Source organism: Pelodiscus sinensis, chromosome 27 (genome assembly GCF_052426305.1).
Source record: "Pelodiscus sinensis isolate ZL-2025 chromosome 27, ASM5242630v1, whole genome shotgun sequence".
NCBI lineage: Eukaryota > Metazoa > Chordata > Testudines > Trionychidae > Pelodiscus > Pelodiscus sinensis.
In genome coordinates, this window is record NC_143078.1 from 14,981,259 (window position 1) to 15,002,280 (window position 21,022).

The window sequence follows — 21,022 nt, forward strand, 5'->3', positions numbered from 1 at the left end:
AATGGCAAGAAACTGTTTTTTCTTTGTGATCCTGTCTGATATCTGTTTTGTGGGCATTGATCCTTTGGCGAAGTGTCTGAACAGGTAGTTGGCAATATTGGCTGAGGGACAAAGGTTTGAGTTGAGCAGAAATGAAATATCCTCCAGGTTTCAAACACGGTTGCACTATGGCTTCTCCTTGCTTTAGTTGCTTTCTACAGGCTCACTCTCTGGGGCTGTCAATTTCTCATGCCAGCAGCAAGAAACCCACTTAATTAAGTATGTGGGACCATCAGGCAACGCCAGTGAACCTCTTCCTCATCCGCACTGTTTCTTCCCCCCCCAGACGCCTGGATGCAAACCTGATTTCCGTGGTGCCCGAGAGGAGCTTTGAGGGGCTGCCCTCCCTACGTCACTTGTGGCTGGATGATAACGCCCTGACAGAACTCCCTGTCCAGGCTCTCAACAACCTTCCAACCCTGCAGGCCATGACGCTGGCTCTCAACCTGATCTGGCACATTCCGGACTACGCCTTCCAAAACCTCAGCAGCCTCGTTGTACTGTAAGCTCCCTGCAGTCACTGTACACTGACAGGCCCTGCCTTTTTCGGATATTGCGATGTACAGCAATATGCGAGTGTGTGAGAATGTACAATGCCACTCTCTAGTGGCCAGGCCAAGATGATGGCTGATGGGAATAAGACCAATAGCTTCTGCCATAGAAGGGAGAGCTCAATTTTTTCCAAGTTGAGCTGATTTTAAAAATGCAAATTATTTGCCAAATGAATTTTTTAAATTTGTTTTTCTTCCTAAATTTTCCACATTTCCCCCCCTAGTGTTTCAAGGAAAAGCCAAGAAGGTTTCCTTTTTTGGAAAACTGGTTTGTGTGAAAATGTTCGGGTTTTGCAAACCAAGACCCCACATATTTCATTGCAAATGTGTACCCAAAAAAGTGTCTGGGTTTTCATTTAAAACATTTGGAAAATTTCTGCCACGGTTTCTTTGAAACTTTTCGGTTTTCTCAATAAGCCCTTTTTGGTTGGGGGAAAAAAATGGATCAAAAACTTTCCTAATCCTCCTTGCTGAGAGGTGATGTAGTAGAGCATTTCTGATCTCAGCTTCCTCTCACACGCATGCTATGCTAACATGACCAGTGGCTTTATAATTATTCTTTGAAATAATCCTAAACCTATTTGGTATTTGCGAGAGTCTTTGTACTGTGCAATGTCAATGCAAAGACCTAATCTCCAGTATATTGAACAGTCTAGGAAATTGATGCTGTTTCTAATGACGGCTCCAGTCCAGATGGAAAACATTTATTTCACAGGCACTGAGAAACAGTAAACACTTTACTATCTGTAATTATATGGCAAACCAAAGCTTTTCATACTGGGAAGCATCCATTACATTAACAGGGGGCTTACATGTTATTGGTCGTCTAAATGGAAACTTACATCGGCAAATTAGTTGGCAGTTTATTGGCTGGTGTTGATTAGTGTCCTTGCGGAATAACCCAGAACCCCTGCATGTACACACAATATATACAGACTTGCTTATGGAATGTAAAATGGAGTGCTGCCTTTGTGACGGCGCGTTGGGGGTCCCCCGTCTCCTGCACCCCGAAATGGCACAAACAGACTGCCCCAGCCGGTGGAATAGAGGAAGTTTATTGCCTCTCCAGGATACAGCACAGCACAGATGGAATCTGGTCACAGAGCTGGGCTAGGATGCCTTGGGCCCCTAAACTCCAGCCCCTTTCCCTAGGCTGTCTCCTCCATGCTTCCAGCCAGCCACTAACTAACTCTCTTCCAGCCCTGCCCCCCAGCCAGGGCAGCATCCACCTTCCTTTGTTCCTCTCCATGGGGGGTGTCTGGCCATACTGGTTTGCATAGTGACTCATCCTGTTTTGCTGGGTCGTGGTACCCACGGCAGCCAGTGGGGGTTACCCCAGAGCCAGCAGCATAGAAACCAGCCAGGTACCCCCACTACGTCACAGCCTTATACACATGCTGTATAGCCAGCGATAACGTATCTGCATTTGGTGCTTGGGGATGCTTAGCCGCTGCTTAGGTCTCGGAACAAAAAGCATTTGCACAGAAATGTTTGGAAAATGCACTCTTTAAACTTATTGAATATTATTGACTTCGACTGCATAGATCAGGGGTGGGCAAAGCAAGTTTAGCCCCTGGCATGTCCCCATGGCTATATTTACCTGCACCTCCACAGGTACGGGCGATCGCAGCTCCCATTGGCTGCGGATCGACGTTCCCGGCCAATGGGTGCCACAGGAAGTTATTTTATCCCATTCGGCGCCATTTCCAGCTGCTCCCATTAGCCAGGAATGGCGGTTTGCAGCCAGTGGGAGCTGCGATCACTGATACCTGCTGAGGCGCAGGTAAACATAGCATCAGCGGCCCTCCAGGGGCTAACCTTGGCGTACCACCACCGTTTTATTGCCCACGCCTGGCACAGAAGGAACATAAAGGCACCTTGGGGAGCAATCCTAAGAGCAGCTTGAGAAATTCAGATAACTGGTTTGTTTTCACATGGAATAGGGCCACATGTCATCCCAAGGCACTTGCAGCCTTCAGTTCAACTGCTCATGTGAGGCCTTCAAGGCTTCCCTTGCCTTTTGGGGGCTGTTGTCTTAACCTCAAACACATGCTGCTCTCAAAGTGGGAATCCCAGACCTGGGGTAGGAAGAAACTTTTTCACCCTGGTGGCACCGCAAAAGAGTCCTTGATCCCCAGACGGAAAGGAGCACCCTACCGCAGACAGCTGGGAGGGGACATGCGGGAGAGCCTGCCAGACATTGTGGGAGATCATTTTGGATTTTTATGGGGCTCACAAGTGTTTCGTAGCCACGCAAATTGCCGCTGTGTGCACAGAGCCAATAATTTCCCCCGGTCCGCACCTACCCCACAGAAGATCTGATGTTCTGCTTCTGAGCTGCCTTGCTCCCTGCTTTGGCTTGCTGGGAGGCAAAGAAACTTTTCATAAGCTCCTCTTGCCAGACGGTAAAGGTTCCCCACAGCCATGCTAAGCGTATGTGTCTGTCCAGATTGAATACTAATAGAGATGCAGCCGTGTTCGTCTGATCTTGCTAAAACAAAAGGAAAAACTATGTAGCACTTTAAAGACTAACAAGATGATTTAATAGGTGATGGATGAGATTTCGTGGGCCAGAGCCACTTCCTCAGATCATATTCTGGAAGAGACTTGGCATGACCATATACCAAAGGAATACAATGAAAAAAGTGAACACATTATTAAACTGACAAATGGGATTTAGTACAGAAGGTGGGGTGAGGGAGAGAATAGTGGGATTGTACAGGTAGAAGAGAGGCTGGCTGCCTTCATAAAGTTAAGGACCCTTTTTGTCTGGGAATTGTTTAACACATGCACCTGTGGGCGAGGGAGTGCAGAGCAGATGTGGAGCGGGACTGGGGAAATGCTGTCATTGACAGGCCAATTAACACTCGCAGACACATCCTCATCCTCATCCGCAGTTTTGTAGCTGAGAACATGACCTTCCCAGAGGCAGCAACGTGTTTTCCTGCTAGACACACCGTGGGCCTTTAGGAAAACACAGCTGATTGTTCGGCTGGGAGGGACCCACAGCAAAATATACCTGCCTCAATCTGGAAAAAGTTAAGGACTGCAGCCTTTGCCTAGAATTGCTCCCCACCCCCACTGGGGAATTCCCTGACTGTTCCCACGTCTAATGCAAGTTTGTAGTAAGAGTTGCAGAGTGTTTTGAAAGCAGGGTCCGGTGGAATCACTCCACCCTGAGATCTAGGATTCAGAAGCTTGACAATTGTCCAGACCCCTTCCCTGTCTTCGAAAACTGCAGTGAGCGTTAATGCAATGAGGTGGAGGGTGGGGATGGGGGGGGAGACATAAGGGGCGGGGAATGGGACACTAAAGATTTTCACTCAGGAGTCTGACCGAGTTTTCCTGCAAAGCTGGTTTTTGACTGAAAATTGTGATTTTTTTTTTGACAAATAATTTTTCCGCTAAAAACGAGCGGGGCTAAACACAGAAATACCTGAGTTTGGATATGCTACCACAGTGCATCATGGGAACTGTAGTTTAGCATAGAAATATAGGCCTGGAAAAGACTTTGGTAGATCACTTAGTCCAATCCCTTCCACTCATCTCAGGACTAAGTATCAGACCATCCCGACAGGTGTTTGTCCAATCTGTTCCTAAAAACCTCCAGTAATTGAGTTTCCTTAATCTGCCTAGGCAACTTGTTACCTTGAAAGGAAGCTTTCCCTAAAGTCTATTCTAAATCTCCCTCGCTGCAAGTTAAGCTCATTACATCTTGGCCTGTCCTCCATCGTTAAGGAGAATAATTTATCACTCTCCTCTTTAAAAACATCTTTAATGTACTTGAAGACTGTTATCATGTCCTCCCTCAGTCCTCTCCTCTCCAGACTAAACAAACTCAGTTATTTCCTTCTTTCCCTGTCATGTTTTCTAGACTTTTAATCATTTTTTGCGGCTCTCCTCTGGACTTTCTCTGATTTGTTCACATCCTTCGTGAACCGTGGTGCTTAGAACTGGACCCAGCACGCCAGGGGAGACTTCACCAGTGCTGGGTGGAAGAATGACTTCTTGCCTCTTGCTTTTGCTGTGGCATGTCCCCATTCTCCTGCATGGGCTGAATTCCCAGGATGCACCACTGTCAAGGACTCCCGTAACACGTTCTGTGAGGCATCATGGGGGATGCAGTCTGACGAGGGAGGAGAATGGGAGCCTGAGGCACATGAACTACAACTCCCACAAGGAGCCACCTTTCCTAGCTGACCCGTTTTGCCAAATAACCCAGCTGAAGTATTTTGGGTTGGGCCGAGCTCTTTCCATATGTGACTCTTTGGTGACAAATCAGCATTTTCCCTAGGAAAGCAAGACACTTGCTGGCCCGCTTTATTTCTGAGAGGTTTCTGGGCTTGGAGGTGGGGAAACACGATGGCCCAAGAACACCCGTGCTTGTCACTAGACAGAAAACACATCACCCTGTGGGTAGCACAGGGATTGAGCCAGGGGATAGGAGAATGGCTTTTCTTGGTGGGTGGCCTCTCTCGTGCTCTTCAGGAGCCCAGCAGGGAATACATAGACTCATAGGCTGTGTCTACACTGGGCCACTTATTCCGGAAAATCAGCCGCTTTTCCGGAATAAGCTGCGAGCTGTCTACACTGGCCCTTGAATTTCCGGAAAAGCAACGATGCTCTACTGTACAAAATCAGCCTCTATTCCGGAAAAACTATTCTGCTCCTGCTTAGGCATAAGTCCTTATTCCAGAACACTGTTCCGGAAAAGGGCTAGTGTAGACAGCCCAGTAGTCTTTTCCGGAAAAAAGCCTCGATCGCGAAAATGGCAATCGGGGCTCTTTTCCGGAAAAGCGTGTCTACATTGGCCACAGACGGTTTTCCGGAAAAAGGGCTTTTCCGGAAAAGCAGCCTGCCGATGTAGATGCTCCTTTTCCGGAAAAACTGAAAACGGAATAATATTCCGTTTTAAGTAGTTCCGGAAATTCATGCCAGTGTAGACATAGCCATAGACTTTAAGGACAGAAGGGGCCATTATGATCATCTAGTCCGACCCCCTGCACAGTGCAGGCCACAGAATCTCACCCACCCCTCCTAGAATAATCCTGTCACCTATATCTCAGATATTGAAGCCTTCAAATACTTTGAAGGCCCCAAGATGCAGAGAATCCTCCAGCTGTGATCTGTGCCCCATGCTACAGAGGAAGGCGAAAAACCTCCAGGGCCTCTGCCAATCTACCCTGGAGGAAAATTCCTTCCTGGCCCCAAATATGGCGATCAGCTAAACCCTGAGCATGTGGGCAAGACTCACCAGCCAGACACCCAGAAAGTTCTCTATAGTAACTCCTATCATCAGTACCTATAGTTCATCATAGTAACTACATAATCTGCTGCTTTTCCCTGGAGGGGGAAGAGATGGGAGGGGTCTGTGAGCACTTGGGAAGGGATGGGGGATGGATCGAGCAGACTGAGATGGTGTTTGCTACGGGTACACCTCGCGTGTCACTCCCAGCAGGAAGGTCCTAGCTGGGCTTTGTTCTTTCAAAGGTCTAAGATGTGCAGCTGTGGAGGGGGTCAGTCGGCAATGGTATCCACTGTTCGGGTGGGGACATCTGAGCTCTGTTGTACCCATCCCCTGGGCATCAAAGGGTCGGTCTCCAGGCTGGCTGGCTCTTCGAGTGAGCTCTCACTGCTCTTCGGCATAGCAGGGATGAAATGGGGCCGAGATCAGTCAAAAAGTGGGTGAGAGGAACTGGAGTGGCAGAATCACCTGCCCCCAGATGTTCCAAAGCCCCTCCAGGCACGTGCTGCGTATGCAGTACCCCACCGGGTTTGGGAAGTCCTGCCTTAGAGGGGATGGGTGGAGCCAGGGATCAGCTGCAATCTGTGAGGGACCTCTCTGAGGGGGTCTCATGAGGAAACGCCCCCTTCCTCTATTACACCAGTGGGGTAGCATTCTGGGAGGGGGACTTGCTGCATGCTTAAGAGGGGAGACCTCCAAGTTTGGGAGCCCAACTTGAGATGCCAGGGGCCTGATTTCCAGGGGGAGCTGAACACTCACTTCAGTGGGAGCTTTGGGGGTTCAGTACCTTTGAATATCAGACCCCCAGTGTCTCATACTGGGTTCCTCAACACTGGGATCTTCTGATGAAATGGCTGTAGAATTGGGATGAATCACTATGGGCCTCAGTTTTCACATCTGTAACATGGGGTTAATGATCCTCCCCTCCGTGAGACACCTTGGAACCTTTCTTATTCAGAAAGGCCTGTTAGCCTGCCCACGAAAGCTGCTTCTGTCTCTGAGGCTGTGTCTAGACTGCAGGCTTCTTTCGAAAGAGCCTCTTTCGAAAGATCGCGTCTAGACTGCAGGCGGATCTTTCGATAGAGGAAATCCGCTTTTTCGAAAGAGAGCACCCAGCGAGTCTGGATGCTCTCTTTCGAAGACGGCCTCTTTACATTGAAGAACGCCTTCCTTCGAAAGAGGAACTTTCGAAGGAAGGCGTTCTTCCTCGTGAAACGAGGTTTACCGCCATCGAAAGAAAAGCCGCGTTCTTTCGAAATAATTTCGAAAGAACGCGGCTTGAGTCTGGATGCAGGGGAAGTTCTTTCGAAAAAAGGGTACTTTTTTCGAAAGAACCCCTGAGTGTGGACACGGCCTGAGTGAGAGCACCTTACCTGCAGAAAAGGGAGTGTCCCTCTCTAGGACCTGTAGGAAAGATGAATAGGGCTCGATGCACGTTCTGCTGCTGTCGTCTCCAGCTGATTTTATTCATCTCCAAATGCATCTGACCACTGCGATCCGCTGCACGGCGTGTGCGTGTGTCCATGTGAACTTGCAGGCCTGTGACCCGGGGAGGTTGAATGGTTTGGCTAAGACCAAGCCCCGGCACTTCCCTGCGTTATCCGAGACGCTCCCAATGCGCTGGCGAGAACCCAGCTCATTTCAGACTTTGAATTCTGTCCAGAGCAATGGAATGCAAGTGGCGGCTGGGAAATGGAGCTGCTCACAGCGATGGGAATCTGCGCCTTCCTTTCGCCGTGTTGTTCCAATAGCGAATCGCCCGCGCTGTTCCAAGTGTGTGCCAGTTTGGATTTGTCTGGCCTTAAATTCCAGCCATTGATCCTTGTTCTGTCTTTCTCCTCTAGATTTTGGAGCCTGTTCGCTCTCCATATTGTCTCCTCGGGGAGGTGCTTGCGCTGTCTTCAGGTCACTTCTTGCTCTTTCTTAATACGCGAATCGGGCTGAGTTTAAGTCTCTCACTCCACGGCATTTTTTCCAATCCACAAACCGTTTTCATGGCTGTTTGGTGCACCCTTTCTGAAATGCCAATGTCTTTTAAATGGGGACACCAGACTTGGAGGCAGTATTCCTGTCTTGGTCAAACCAAGGCCATATAGAGACATAAAATCACTTCCCTACACTCTGCTCCCGTTTATGTATCCTAGGTGTCGTCAGTCAGGCGGCTCCTTGGGTTCCTGACAGGTCTTCTGCGCCGTCAGTGATCAACGTTCGGCTGTGTGCGTGTGCGCACACCCGTCTGATGTGTTAACCATGCACAATTAGTCAACATGGGTACGTCTAAACTACATGCCTCCGGCAACGGAGGCATGTAGATTAGACAGATTGGCAGAGGGAAATGAAGCCGCGATTAAAATAATCGCGGCTTCATTTGAATGTAAATGGCTGCCCCGCTCTGCCGATCAGCTGTTTGTCGGCAGATCGGGGCAGTCTGGACGTGCCGCGTCGACAAAGAAGCCTTTCTTGATCGGCACAGGTAAACCTGGTTTCACGAGGCATACCTGTGCCGATCAAGAAAGGCTTCTTTATCGACGCAGCGCGTCCAAACTGCCCCGATCTGCCGACAAACAGCTGATCGGCAGAGCGGGGCAGCCATTTAAATTTAAATGAAGCCGCGATTATTTTAATCGCGGCTTCATTTCCCTCTGCCAATCTGTCTAATCTACATGCCTTCGTTGACGGAGGCATGTAGTCTAGACACACCCCATGACAGATTCCGAGAGAGCCCCCAGAGACCACAACTCCAATAAGGATCGGAAAGCACCTGGCCAGGTTTATTGCCAAGCAAAGTGCAACAGTTGGCAGCGAACAGACTCACCGCTGTACCACTATGCATATGTACACCTTGACAACGGACTAACACCGGATCAATACAAAGGATTATTGCCCCCATGGTCAGCCAATGACCATCCTTTGGGATGCACTTTTATACACATCACTCCTGACCTATCAGGTTGCCACCCTCTGATGTTACCTAGATTCACCCATTACCTTGTACATGGGGGTGGCCACTATCCATCATGCGGTCAGTTTACACCCTGTCCTGAGCCTGGGTTGGTAGGTTCTTATTATCTGTGGGTTTCCAAACTGTTTCTTAGCGAGGTGCTCCGTTACGCTGGCATGTGCCTACAGCCTGTGCCTAGGAGTGTTTCTGTGCTATCAGCCTGGTTCTTGCCAACTTCTGTGAGCAGCACCTGCCTCTTGCTTGCAGCCTAACTCTATATTAGCAAAGCCTTCTGTCTAGGCCTCTCCCCAGACCTGTGATACGTGGGCTTCTGTTGTAGGCCCTCAACTTACTACACTCGAGATCTTGACAGACTCTGTGACCGGCCCAACTTCTTTCCCTTTGTTTGTAGTTGTTGCACATAGTAGGCAGAAAGACTGAGCTGCCCTCTTCCCCGGAGACTTCCAAGCAGCGTGGGAAGCACCTGTTACTGACTGTGCTGGGCTTGTTGTTCGACACGGGACTTTGTTCTCCACTCTAGAAAAGGTTCTGAAAATAAGAACGAAAAGGAAAACAAAGCACTTTGCCAGAAGAATGTCTGAAATGTGACTCTGTAATTAACCCTGCTTTAACACGGTCCGGCGCAACAGCCTGTGTAGAGAGCGACTAACGGCGCGACAGATCCCCTGTTGGGAATTATTGCTCGATCTTTATTGGAGGCAGGTGGTCCCCATAATTTTTTCCTGATGTGCCTTTCCCGTTTCACCGACTGCACCGCAGTTCCAAGTGCAAGTGCAAGTGACACATGTTCAGCCACACGTCTGCCTCTTATCAGCAAGGCGCAGAGCGCGCATTTGTCTCACTCCACAGGGGAGAGAGCACATTTCCAAGTGCAGATGACTCCCATGCTAATATCATCTCTCTACATGCCACAGCAGTGGGGAGAGCGGCTGTGGCGCCTTGGCGAGTTGAATTGCTCTTTCAGACGGATCCCCTGGCTTTTCTCCTGCTCCGTCACTTGCAAGTTGAGCGGTTGCAACCCTGCTTGTGACAAACTTTGCTCTGTGCAGGTCCCTAGAGCTAATCAATCAATCTCAGCTGCAGCGGCCAACCTGATCATTACGAAGTGTGATTGGGAAGGGGACTGGGAATGAGATTTCCTCTGACAGCCAGCGATGACCCAAGGCAGGCAGTCGGTTTCTGGTCCTGTCTGTGTTTATGTGCTCGGCCTAGGGACCCAGCAGGCAGCGCTCTGCTGCCCACGTGATCAGTTGTGGCTGGTGTTGGGTTGCAGATCATGTTCGATTTGAATGTAGGGTCATGAAATGTTACCTGTGTTGCCTGAGTCCAGGGGAGCAGAGCTGTACTTGGCCCGTCTTGCGTGAGGGGCTCTCCCTCAACGCTTAAATTTTGTAGGGCTGAGCCCCAGCATCTCTGGGTTTAAGAACATAGAACTGATCAGCCAGATTGGGTCAGACCCAAAGGCCCATCTAACCCGGTATCCTGGCTGCCAACAGTGGCCAATGCCAGGTGCCCCAGAGGGAATCATCACATGATGCCTCTCCTGTCTGACAGAGCTAGGGACACCATTCCTACTCATCCTGGCTAATAGCCATTAATGGACCTAACCTCCATGAATTTATCTAGTTTTTTCTTAAATCCTGTTAGAGTCCTGGTCTTCACAAGCTCCTCCGGCAAGGAGTTCCACAGGCCAACACCTGCTGCCTAGTCATTTCATTGGCATTTCATAGCCCTAGGACCTCTGGCCTCATCAGTTCTGAGAGTAAAACACGTGCTTGAACCCTGCACCTCTTTCATTATAAATTCAGCACTGGCCACCCTCAACTGAACTGTACTCTCTACGCAAGGGCTTGGGATGGCAGATCCCAGTGAGGGGGCAGACCAGGGGTTTTGCTTGGTGCTAAGGGCTGTGCCTAAAAGTCACGGGCACTATTTGACTTGCCCCCAGCGGAGCTGGCAGTCTTCGCGGGCCCCTGGGCAAGGTGGAGGGGCCGGTTTCATGCTGGTGGAAGAGGCAGGGCCGAGGCAACCCACTCTCTGCATCAGCTGGAAAGCAGTGCACCCCCTCCCAGCCCTCAGAGTCCCCCAGAGTGCACTGGGTGTGTTGCACTCTGATGGCGATTTATAGGGCCTAAGTCTCTGGCTGCAGTAGTAGCAGCTGGGGACCCTGGGCCTTTTTGACTTGCTGGGCTCCAGAGAAACTGCCCCTTTGTCCCCCTGTCAGCGGGCCTGCTTGCCCCCTGCGCATACAGAAGCTTTTCCATACCCCAGTCATTTTAGTTGCCCTCCTCTGGACCTTTTCCTACTCCAATAGATCTGTCTAGAGATGGGGCGGCCAGAACTGCACGCAGCATTCAAGACGTGAGTTTCGACTGTAAAAGTGGAGGAGCGTGGTTTGCCAGATCGATCAGCAAAGCCAAGGCGGACAAACTAGTGAAAATCCTCTGGACTGCCTCCACGTGCCGAAAGCCTTAGAAGCCAATTGTAGCCGTACTTAACAAGGCTGTTACGTGCTGGAGACACAATTTATTCCAGCAAACGCGGCTGTCACACTGTACTTTCCCTTCCAGTGAGAGATACCAGGCACCACACACTGGAGGCCAGGATTAAGTGCATTGTCATTTGTTAATCCTGAAGTTGGACACAGGTTCCAGCCAAGAACAAGAAACTCTCGGTATTTTTTCTGCAAGAAACACGACTGACTGTGCAAGAGTGAAAGACTCAGCAAATGAAGACGGGAAGAACTCTCTCACCACATTCAGAAAATGTGCATGCATGGCTGAAGAATGAACCGATGCCAATGGGGATCAAGTATTAGGTCACTGCGTATGTTATCTTGAGATCAATGGTAGTGTAATTTCTAGATATTCAGGTTCTAGAAGACACTTCAGTTGAATCCCTGATACTCCACATCTTAGAAGAGTTAAATGCTTGTAACCTGAACCCCAAAGCGATGGCTGCTTGCGCATTTGATGGAGCTGTAAACTTCTGTGGCAGTGTCATGTGGTTTGATTTATTTTAGATCCAAGAGAAACCAGGACACTCCAGAGAGACTTAACCACTTTCTTATTTATTGCAAGCTTTAAGCATAGTTGTTTAAGTTTCACAAGCCTTAAAAGCAATTACTATACAATTTAAACCTTAAATATTATACGTTCTAAAGCAATGAATATAGCGCAAAGCAATGCAAAAGCAATTAATAGAAGATCTACTATAATACAATAATAAAGCCTAGTTCACTTCTACTTCACCCATATGCTACGTACAGTACCAGGCAGGAGGTTCCTTTGATTGACATGGGTCGGCATGCCATGCACTGCTGTAGTCGGTGTAAAGGGCCTGTTTACTTCTAGTTGCATCTAGCAGGACCTGTGGATCAATCCTACTCATTCCCTCCCATCAATTCATCTTACTAAGCCGATTTTATAGCAAAGTGAGACTTGGTCGTTCTAATAATATTTGCCAAATGATTACGTGTTGTGTAGGATATCTATGCCCAATGCCCTATTTGGGATGCATCCTGCTCGTCAGGATGTTGCAAAAACAACATGTGTGTTTACCAGTTTTATGGCTCCCTCTGTAATTTTTGCTGATCAGAAACAGTACAAGGTTGATTGTCTTGTGTTCTTGATGTGGTCTCGCGTACTATGCTTACTCTGCATTGTTATGCAAAATATTCCTGCCTCTCAAAGCATCTCTCTCCCAAATGTTGCCTGTGTGATTATATGCACCAGACTTGAGACAGGCCTGGGTTTTGCTTGTTAGGGATCCGCAGACATCGCAATTTATTGTCAAGGCAGGGCCATCCAGGTTCCCCTAGACATAGGCCTTGTTTGCACCACCATGGGCAGTTACGCAGCTTCAGCTATGTGAATAATGGAGCTGAAATCGACATACTTAGTTCTGCTTACCGTGGTATCACCACATACGCTGACAGCTGATGCTCGCCCCTCAACTCCGCTTACTCTTCTTGTTTTGGTGGAGGACTGGAGTCGATGGAAAAGCGCTGTATCCCTCTCAGCCCATGGTAAACACATGCCCATAATGAAGTACAGGTTGAGCCACTCTAGTTCAGAACTCTGTGGTCCAGAAACATCCATCGTCCAGAATAATTTTAGTTTACTGGATGTATGCTTTTCATGGGTGCGGCCAAATTTTCCCACAGTCCCATAAAGTTTGTTTACAGACATCATTCCTGGCTCTCCGTGTTCTGGGCTGTTATTTAGCTCTGATTTACCCCTCAATGTCCTCCAACAGCCAAAGGAAGCAATGAAAGTGTTGGTTATGCAGCTAGACAATATTGATGTCCCGTGTTCTTGCAAATTCTCTTGTTCTGAACTGGTCAGGTCCCGAGGGTGTATGTCGACTACTTGAATCATTAAACAATGAAATCTGGGCCGCTGCTACAACAGCGCTAGATCTCTGTCCAGCAGTGGAAGCTGTCCTTGGACCGATCCCAGAGAGATCCCTTGAAGATGTGTTGGAAGAAGCAAAGACTTCAGTTCACAAGTTAACTAGGGCACTTAGATTAACACCTTAAATGAAGAGGACTAAAACTGTTTAACAAGCCAGCTGAAAAAGCAAAGCACACAAGCTTGATTCTTACAAATCTACAACCAAAATTTTTGGATTCTAGCAACCTCTACGTAGCGTTTCCAGATGCCTGTCTTATAAAACACTGACAGCTGAGTGGAACAAGGCAGAACCTGCGATGGGCTGCTGTGTGTGCAGGACACATTGGAAAATGTGAACACAGAGTGAAATATAATATGATCAGCAAGTAAAGATTTGACTTCTGCTTCCTCTTTATCGTCACTAATGGCCCAAACCTCACGTTTGTGCTCTGTTTAACTCTTCTCTTGCTACTCCTGGTCATAACAGCAACAGACAGCCGAGGGTTCTTTTTCCTCATTTTGTGTTCTGAAAGAAGTTGCCTTCGGTGTGACCGTAAGCATACCACGGAAGACCGGAGGGGCCGGGCACATGAGAAGCCACCGAAAATGAATGCACTGCATTTAAGAAGCTCATTAACAGAGCTGTGCACAATTACAAGAAGACACCCGGAAGGATGCAGATGTGAAGCCCCATAATAGGCTTATGCTGCCAACTTTCATTTCTGTGACTAGATTTAACTTGTGTTTTTAAAGCATAGGATGGTTGTGGACAGGGGCGGATATAGGGCAGGACGAGCGGGGCGGCCGCCCCGGGCCCTGCGCTTCAAGAAGCCCCGTGCATGCACCGTGGTGCCACCGCGCATGCGCCATGGAAAAGGGGGGCCCCGCCAAATTGTGCTGCCCTGGGCCCTGTGAAATGGTCATCTGCCCCTGGTTGTGGAACATTTTTCACGTTTTACTATGGTGCCATCCAGCCCACTTGGGCCATCATGGTCTCACCCCTCTTTGGCAGACAGGATACTGGGCTAGATGGACCTTTGGTCTGACCCAGTCCGGCCGTTCTTATGTTCTTATGGTCCTCTTCTCTGCCCCCCCTACACCATGTATTTTTGAGCACTCTTCCCCCATTCCTATTCCTGGGGAAAACACTGCTTCTGTGCAACTTTTATCTCAAGAGCTGGGAACATTTGGGGGTTAACATGCCTGGATATCTCCCCTTTTTCAACAGCCTCTGAAGAACCCTGCATCCAGCAAATGCCAGCAGTTAAATGAGAACTGGGGAATAATGTTTCTGATGCCACAATTAGCTACAGTTTCTTTTCCCATTATTTAATTGGATGGTTGGTGTTTTGGTTGGTGGTCTTTTGCAGATAGATTAAAGAAGTTACTCTAGATAAGAACAGAAAACCGGCCAGACAGGTTGAAGTAGGAATAAGAGATCCTCCGGAATAGGGCTTTATTCCGGAGGATCGCGCCAGTCTGGACGCTCTTTTCCGGCTTTTCCCCAAGCCAGAAAAAAAGCGGCAGCCATGTTTATTTAAATCCCGCGGGGATATTTAAATCCCCCGTGCATTTCCCTATTCCAAAGTTAGAAATTAGCATGCCTCTTCCAAAGAAGGGGCCAGTGTAGACGTAGCCGGTCAGACCAAAAGTCCATCTAGCCCAGTATCCTGTCTGCCAACAGTGGCCAATGCCAGATGCCCAGCGGGCATGAACAGAACAGGGAATCATCCAGTGATTGCTCTCCTGTCAACCATTCCCAGCCGCTGACAAACAGAGGCTAGGGACACTATTCCTACTCATCCTGGCTAGTAGCCATTAATGGACCTAACCTCCATAAATGTATCTAGCTCTTTTTTGAGCCCTGTTAAAGTCCTAGTCTTCACCACATCCTCTGGCAAGGAGTTCCACAGGTTGACTGCACTGTGTGAAGAAAAACTTCCTTTTGTTTGTTTTAAACCTGCTACCTATTAATTTTCATTTGGTGACCCCTCAATCTTCCTCTAGTATGAATCAGCCTAGCTCTATTAAATCAGTGCATCTCTGCCGGCTTCCACATATAGGACGCTAAAATGATGAACAATAGCTAGAATTGGATTTTGTTTCGGGTACAGTTCTTATGCCCAGGATGAAGTGCACTCTGATTCAGTCAGAAGTTACCAGGTTAATACAGCGGTGCTTAATTTGGGCCAGGGCTGAGTCCTGGCACCTCTGGGCTTGGCAGTTCAGAGCCTCAACCCATCAGTTATGAAAGTGTAAAAAAAAAATGGCTTGAGCATGATACCTCTGTTGTTACAAATGAAGCACCGAGAGGCTGGAACCGGTTGAAAGTGGCAGCCTGTGTTAGACAATGGTCCCTTCTTCCCTGGAACTCTGAGTTGCAGCTGTCTACAACATTCCCAGAGCTGTGCTCAGGTTCTATTCATAAAGGCCTTGCTAGTACCAGCCTTCAACTACCTGAAGGGGGGTTCCAAAGAGGGTGGAGGGAGGCTGTTCTCAATGCGACAGATGGCAGAACAAGGAGCAATGGTCTAGGTCTAGGTTGGATATTAGGAAAAACTATTTCCCAATGAGGGTGGGGAAGCTCTGGGCTGGGTTCCCTAGGGAGGGGATGGAATCTCCATCCCTAGAGGTTAAGTCCTGGCTTGACAAAGCCCTGGCTGGGATGATTTAGCTGGGTTGGTCCTGCTTTGGGGAGGGGGCTGGACTTGATGCCTCCTGATCTCTGCCAGCCCTGGGATTCTATGATTATATGAACATCTTGTAGGATTTCCTGCCCTGGCTATCAGTGACGCTCAGCGCCACTCTTCGGGCATGTCTATACTACAGCGTTATTTTGAAATATCTAATTTCGAGATAGTTATTGTATCTCGAAATAACGTGTCTACACACAAAATGCATTTCGAAATAGCTTTTTGCTATTTCGAAATAGCGCGTCCACACTGATTGGACACTGAATCGCATTTAACCAGCCAGAACTGGTTCCAGCAGGGCATCAGGTCAGAAGTTATCTTGTGGCCAGCAGGGCACCCTGGGAAGGGCTGGAGACCCCCTATTTTGAAATAAGCATCTACACAGCGCTTATTTCGAAATAGCAATTTCGAAATTGGCACTATTCCTCGTGGAATGAGGTTTACCAATTTCGAACTAAGCCCTCCGCTATTTCAAATTAATTTTGAAATAGCAGTTGGCTTGTGTAGACGCTAGGAAAGTTATTTCGAAATAACAGCTGTTATTTCGAAATAACGTTGCTGTGTAGACATACCCTTAGTGTTCCCTTAGCACCTTGGATCCCAGACAGAGATGGATGGGAAACTATTTTCCCTGTGGGAATGTGTGAGATTTTGCCCCATGATCCTGGCCTGTGAAGAGAGAGGCAAGTATTTTTAAAGAGGCAGTTAAAGTTCGCCCGTTGACTTCAAGGAGAGCTGGGTGGGCAGAGAAACTCATCATGGAATCAATCCATTAACTTTGCCAAAGCACCTAGACTACCATGTGCACGCATAACCCAACTCAAGTTGCAATCAAACCACCTGTCATTTACCAGGCAGAACTGACTGAGTCAGGCTTGAAGCAACAGGCATTGGAGAGACTACAGTTCCACTTGCTGAAGTAATTTGTTTAACATGGATGGGAAGAGGGCAGAAGGAGAAAGGCACTCATCTCTTCAGTTATTTACCATGCCAGCCTGCACTCTGAGTCAGTCTCCTGTGATTGTTATTTCAGCGTTCTCCAGTAGCAACCGCTAGAGTTAAGGTTGTGCTGCAGTTTCCATTATAACCCTGCGTTTTCAATCACTTGCAACCTTCTCAACAACAGCAATAAAAATATGTCCTTGGGGCTTGGAATTTTCTTTGCTTGGCCTCCAAATGTCATTAGGCCAAGTGTAAGGAAACCAGCTCAGTTTTGTTTCATTCCTCTTCGCTGATCTGGCCCCGATGAAACTGATGAGATCCTGGAGCTCAAACATTTCTACTCCTAGAAATGTCCGATCTGGCTTAATTCCCAGTCCTCATGGATGGCCAGGATGTGCCACTGCCTCACGTTCAGTATAGTTAGCATCATGAAGGGCAGAACAAGTGGGGTTTCACAGGGATCTGTTTTGGGACCGGTTCTGTTCTATATCTTCAACAATATTGGCATACAGAGGACGCTTATTAAGTTTGCAGATGACACCAAGTTGGGAGGGGTTGCAATGGCTTTGGAGGATAGGATCAAAACAAACAGGAGAAATGGCCTGAGGTCAATAGGATGAAGTTGAATAAGGACAAATGCAAAGTGCTCCACTTAGGAAGGAACAATCAGTCTCACACATACAGAACGGGAAGCGACTGACTAGGAAGGAGTCCAGCAGAAAGGGACCTAGGGTCATAGTGGACCACAAGCTAAATATGAGTCAACAGTGTGACTGTTGCAAAAAAAGCAAACCTGCTTCTGGGCTGCATTAATAGGAGTGTTGTGAGCAAGACACAAGGGCTGTGTCTACATTGGCACCCTTTTCCGGAAAAGGGATGCTAATGAGACACTTCGGAATTGCAAATGCTGCAGGGGATTTAAATATCTCCTGCGGCATTTGCATGAACATGGCTGCCGCTTTTTTCCAGCTCAGGGTTTTGCCGGAGAAAAGCGCCAGTCTAGATGGGATCTTGCGGAAAATAAACCCTTTTCCGGAAGATCCCTTATTCCTACTTTCAAAGGTGCCAATGTAGACACAGCCAAGAAGTCATTCTCCACTGATTAGGCTTCAGTTGGAGCATTGTGTCCAGCTCTGGGCACCACATTTCAAGAAAGATGTGGAAAAACTGGAGACGGTCCAGAGATGAGCAACAAAAAGGATGAAGGGTCTAGAGAACATGAGGTATGAGGCAAGGCTGAAAGAATTGGGCTTGTTTAGTTTGGGAAAGAGAAGACTGAGAGAGGACATGATAGCGGTTTTCAGGTTTCTAAAAGGGTGTCACAGGGAGGAGGAGGGAAAATTGTTCTCCTTGGCCTCTGATGATAGGACAAGAAGCAACTGCAGCAAGGGGGCTTTAGGTTGGACATTAGGAAAAACTTCCTGTCAGGGTGGTTGAACACTAGAATAAATTGCCTAGGGAGGTTGTGGAATCTCCATTTCTGGAGACATTTAAGATGATGTTAGACAGACACCTGCCAGGGATGGTCTAGACAGTGTTTGGTCCGGCTGTGAGGGCAGGGGACTGAACGTGATGATCTCTCTAGGGTCCTTCCAGTTCTAATGTTCTATGATTCTACGATGCCACTTCCCTAAGGGACATGTCCCTCCTTGGAGATGGAGCACCGCCCCGGTCAAACTCTAGGCTATTCAGTACTGCCTTACTCCTCGGGCAGTCCCCTTGAACCGGATGGAAGGGTTGGCTGAGAGAGCTGCTCCCAGCAGGCGTGAGGGACTCAGGATCTGGACCCGTAGAAGGAAGATGGTGGTTTTTAAAGCCATGAATGTTCAAAGTCGTGCGCGTAGGTGTGTGGGATGATGGTACCAACTTGCTTCTCTTTGTGATGCCCTGCAAAGGTGTAGAGCACTGGCGGGTGATCCATCGTGGCTAAGGATGCCTGAGATGAGAGAAGTATCAGAGGGGGAGCCGTGTTAGTCTGAATCTGCAAAAGCGGCGAGGAGTCTTGTGGCACCTTATAGACTAACAGATCTATTGGAGCATAAGCTTTCATGGGCAAAGACCCACTTCGTCAGATGCATGTAGTGGAAATTTCCAGAAGCAGGTATGAATATGCAGGCCAGAATCAGGCTAGAGATGACGAGGTGGATCCAATCAGGGAGGATGAGGCCCACTTCTAGAAGCTGATCTGGAGATGTGAATTCCAAGAGAGGAGAAGCTGCTTTTGTAGTTAACAAGCCATTCACAGTCTTTGTTTAATCCTGAGTTGATCATGTCAAACTTGAAGATGAACTGTAGCTCAGCAGTTTCTCTTTGAAGTCTGGACCTGAAGGTTTTTTGCTACAGGATGGCTACCTTTAGATCTGCAATTGTGTGTCCAGAGAGATTGAAGTGTCCTCCAACAGATTTTTGTATGTTGCCATTCCTAATATCTGATTTGTGTCCATTGATTCTTTTACATAGGGACTGTCCAGTTTGGCCGATGTATATATCAGTGGGGCATTGTTGGCACATGATGGCATATATTACGTTGGTAGATGTGCAGGAGAATGAAGCAGTGACAGTATGGCTGATCTGGTTAGGTCCTGTGACGGTGTTGCTGGTGTATATATGTGGGCAGAGTTGGCACCGAGGTTTGTTGCATGGATTGGTTCCTGAGTTCGAGTTATTATGGTGCGGTGTGTAGTTGCTGGTGAGAATATGCTTCAGGTTGGCGCGTTGTCTGTGGGTTGTCTTGAGATGAGAGAGGGTCCATAACAAGATAAATGTTGGACCTTTATTTCCCCAACCTGTCTGTCCAGATGGAAGCTCTGCATTCTGTACGGGCTCCCTGCCAGCCCGTCCTAAGGGAATGCTACTTAATAAGTCATGCGTCATGCCTGGAAGATGAGTAATTTGGGGCAGGACCCCGGGAGAAGTGAGCGCTACAGCTTAGGCCCCATCACATCTGGAGCCAGAAACGTTGTCCCTGCTACTGAATTTCAGGCCCTTTCTTTCCTGTTTCCTCACACCCGGCCTTGTCATTTCAAATGACCGGAAGACCAGACGACTGGGGGGTTGTTTTCACTTCACTTCCTTGGCATCCTCTGTCCCGGGGGACACCCAGCAAGGCACTAGCTACCATAGATCCAACTTTTGGCTTGGCAAGAGCAGCGTCCAGGTTCAGAGGGACTCAAACAACTGGCGTCATCTTGGTGTGAAAGCCCAAAGTGAGGTAAGGGCAACGTGATCTGAAAATGTCCCATAAAATTTGCTGGAGGAAACCATCTGGACATGGAACATATTTGTCTGCGACAAAGAGAAATAGCTCCTCTAATCTTCTGACTTGGATTTTGATCTAAATCTTTCTTCTCCGCAGAGAATCACAATTGGTCCAAGTTTTCTTGCAGCTGCTTTTTCCTCTCCCCCCCCCCCCCCCCGTTACCTCTAGGAGCAGACAGTAAATTTGGCTGTATGTCCCCACCCCCGTGTCTCCCCAAAATCTCTGCTCTCATCACAACAACTTCTCTGGGAGTTGAGCTGGTTTCCGAACTGCGCTCCGATCATCACAACCCTCTGTGTAACTACCCCACGGAGCCTGCCTCCTCCCCTGTTCATAAATCCTTTGCTTTTACCATGGAGCATTTGGCACTGGGAGCCGGGTGCGCTCGGCAAAGTTTCCTGCACTCCAGTCCAGGTGCCGTGAGAGAGATTTTTTTCGAGCCAAGACAGATTTAGAGGAATGAAAATGTCATTAATCCACCTGCTGGCGAGTCCCCTGGCCATTTTAAAGAGGCTGTTATGTAGGATACGCAGACCGGGAAGAGGCTTCTCATGAATTCAGTGGAACACACACACACACACACAACCCGCTGACAACTTAGCAGGAAGAATCCAGTAATAATACACATCCCCGTTCTGCCAACAAAGCCAGAGGCCTGGCCTACACTTAAAATGTAGATTGGTATAGCTACAGCACTCGGGGGAGGGATGAGAAAAATCCACCTCCCTGAACTTGACAGCTATGCTGCCATAACCCCAGTGTAGACATAGCTAGGCCCATGGAAAACGGCTCCCATCAACATAGCGACTGTACTCAGGGCATGTCTACACTACAGTGTTATGTTGAAATAACTCCCCTATTTCGAAATAACAAGGTGCGTGTCCATGCAGCAAGCCCGTTGGTTCGCAATTATTTTGAAATAACAGGCTTCTTATTC

General features: G+C 48.3%; 1 protein-coding gene across 5 annotated transcripts in view; it reads left to right on the top strand.

The window, feature by feature from the left end:
- LGR6 (leucine rich repeat containing G protein-coupled receptor 6) overlaps nt 1-21,022 on the top strand; it is a 168,106-nt gene that overhangs the window by 96,387 nt on the left and 50,697 nt on the right. For 4 of the 5 annotated variants that reach the window (XM_075910202.2, XM_075910201.2, XM_075910207.2 and 1 more), the window contains one exon: nt 326-541. The exons of the other annotated variant lie outside the window; for it this stretch is intronic. In XM_075910202.2, the coding sequence (XP_075766317.2) occupies nt 326-541 (216 nt within the window). The remainder of the gene's footprint in view (nt 1-325; nt 542-21,022) is intronic. 5 annotated transcript variants of the gene reach the window in all.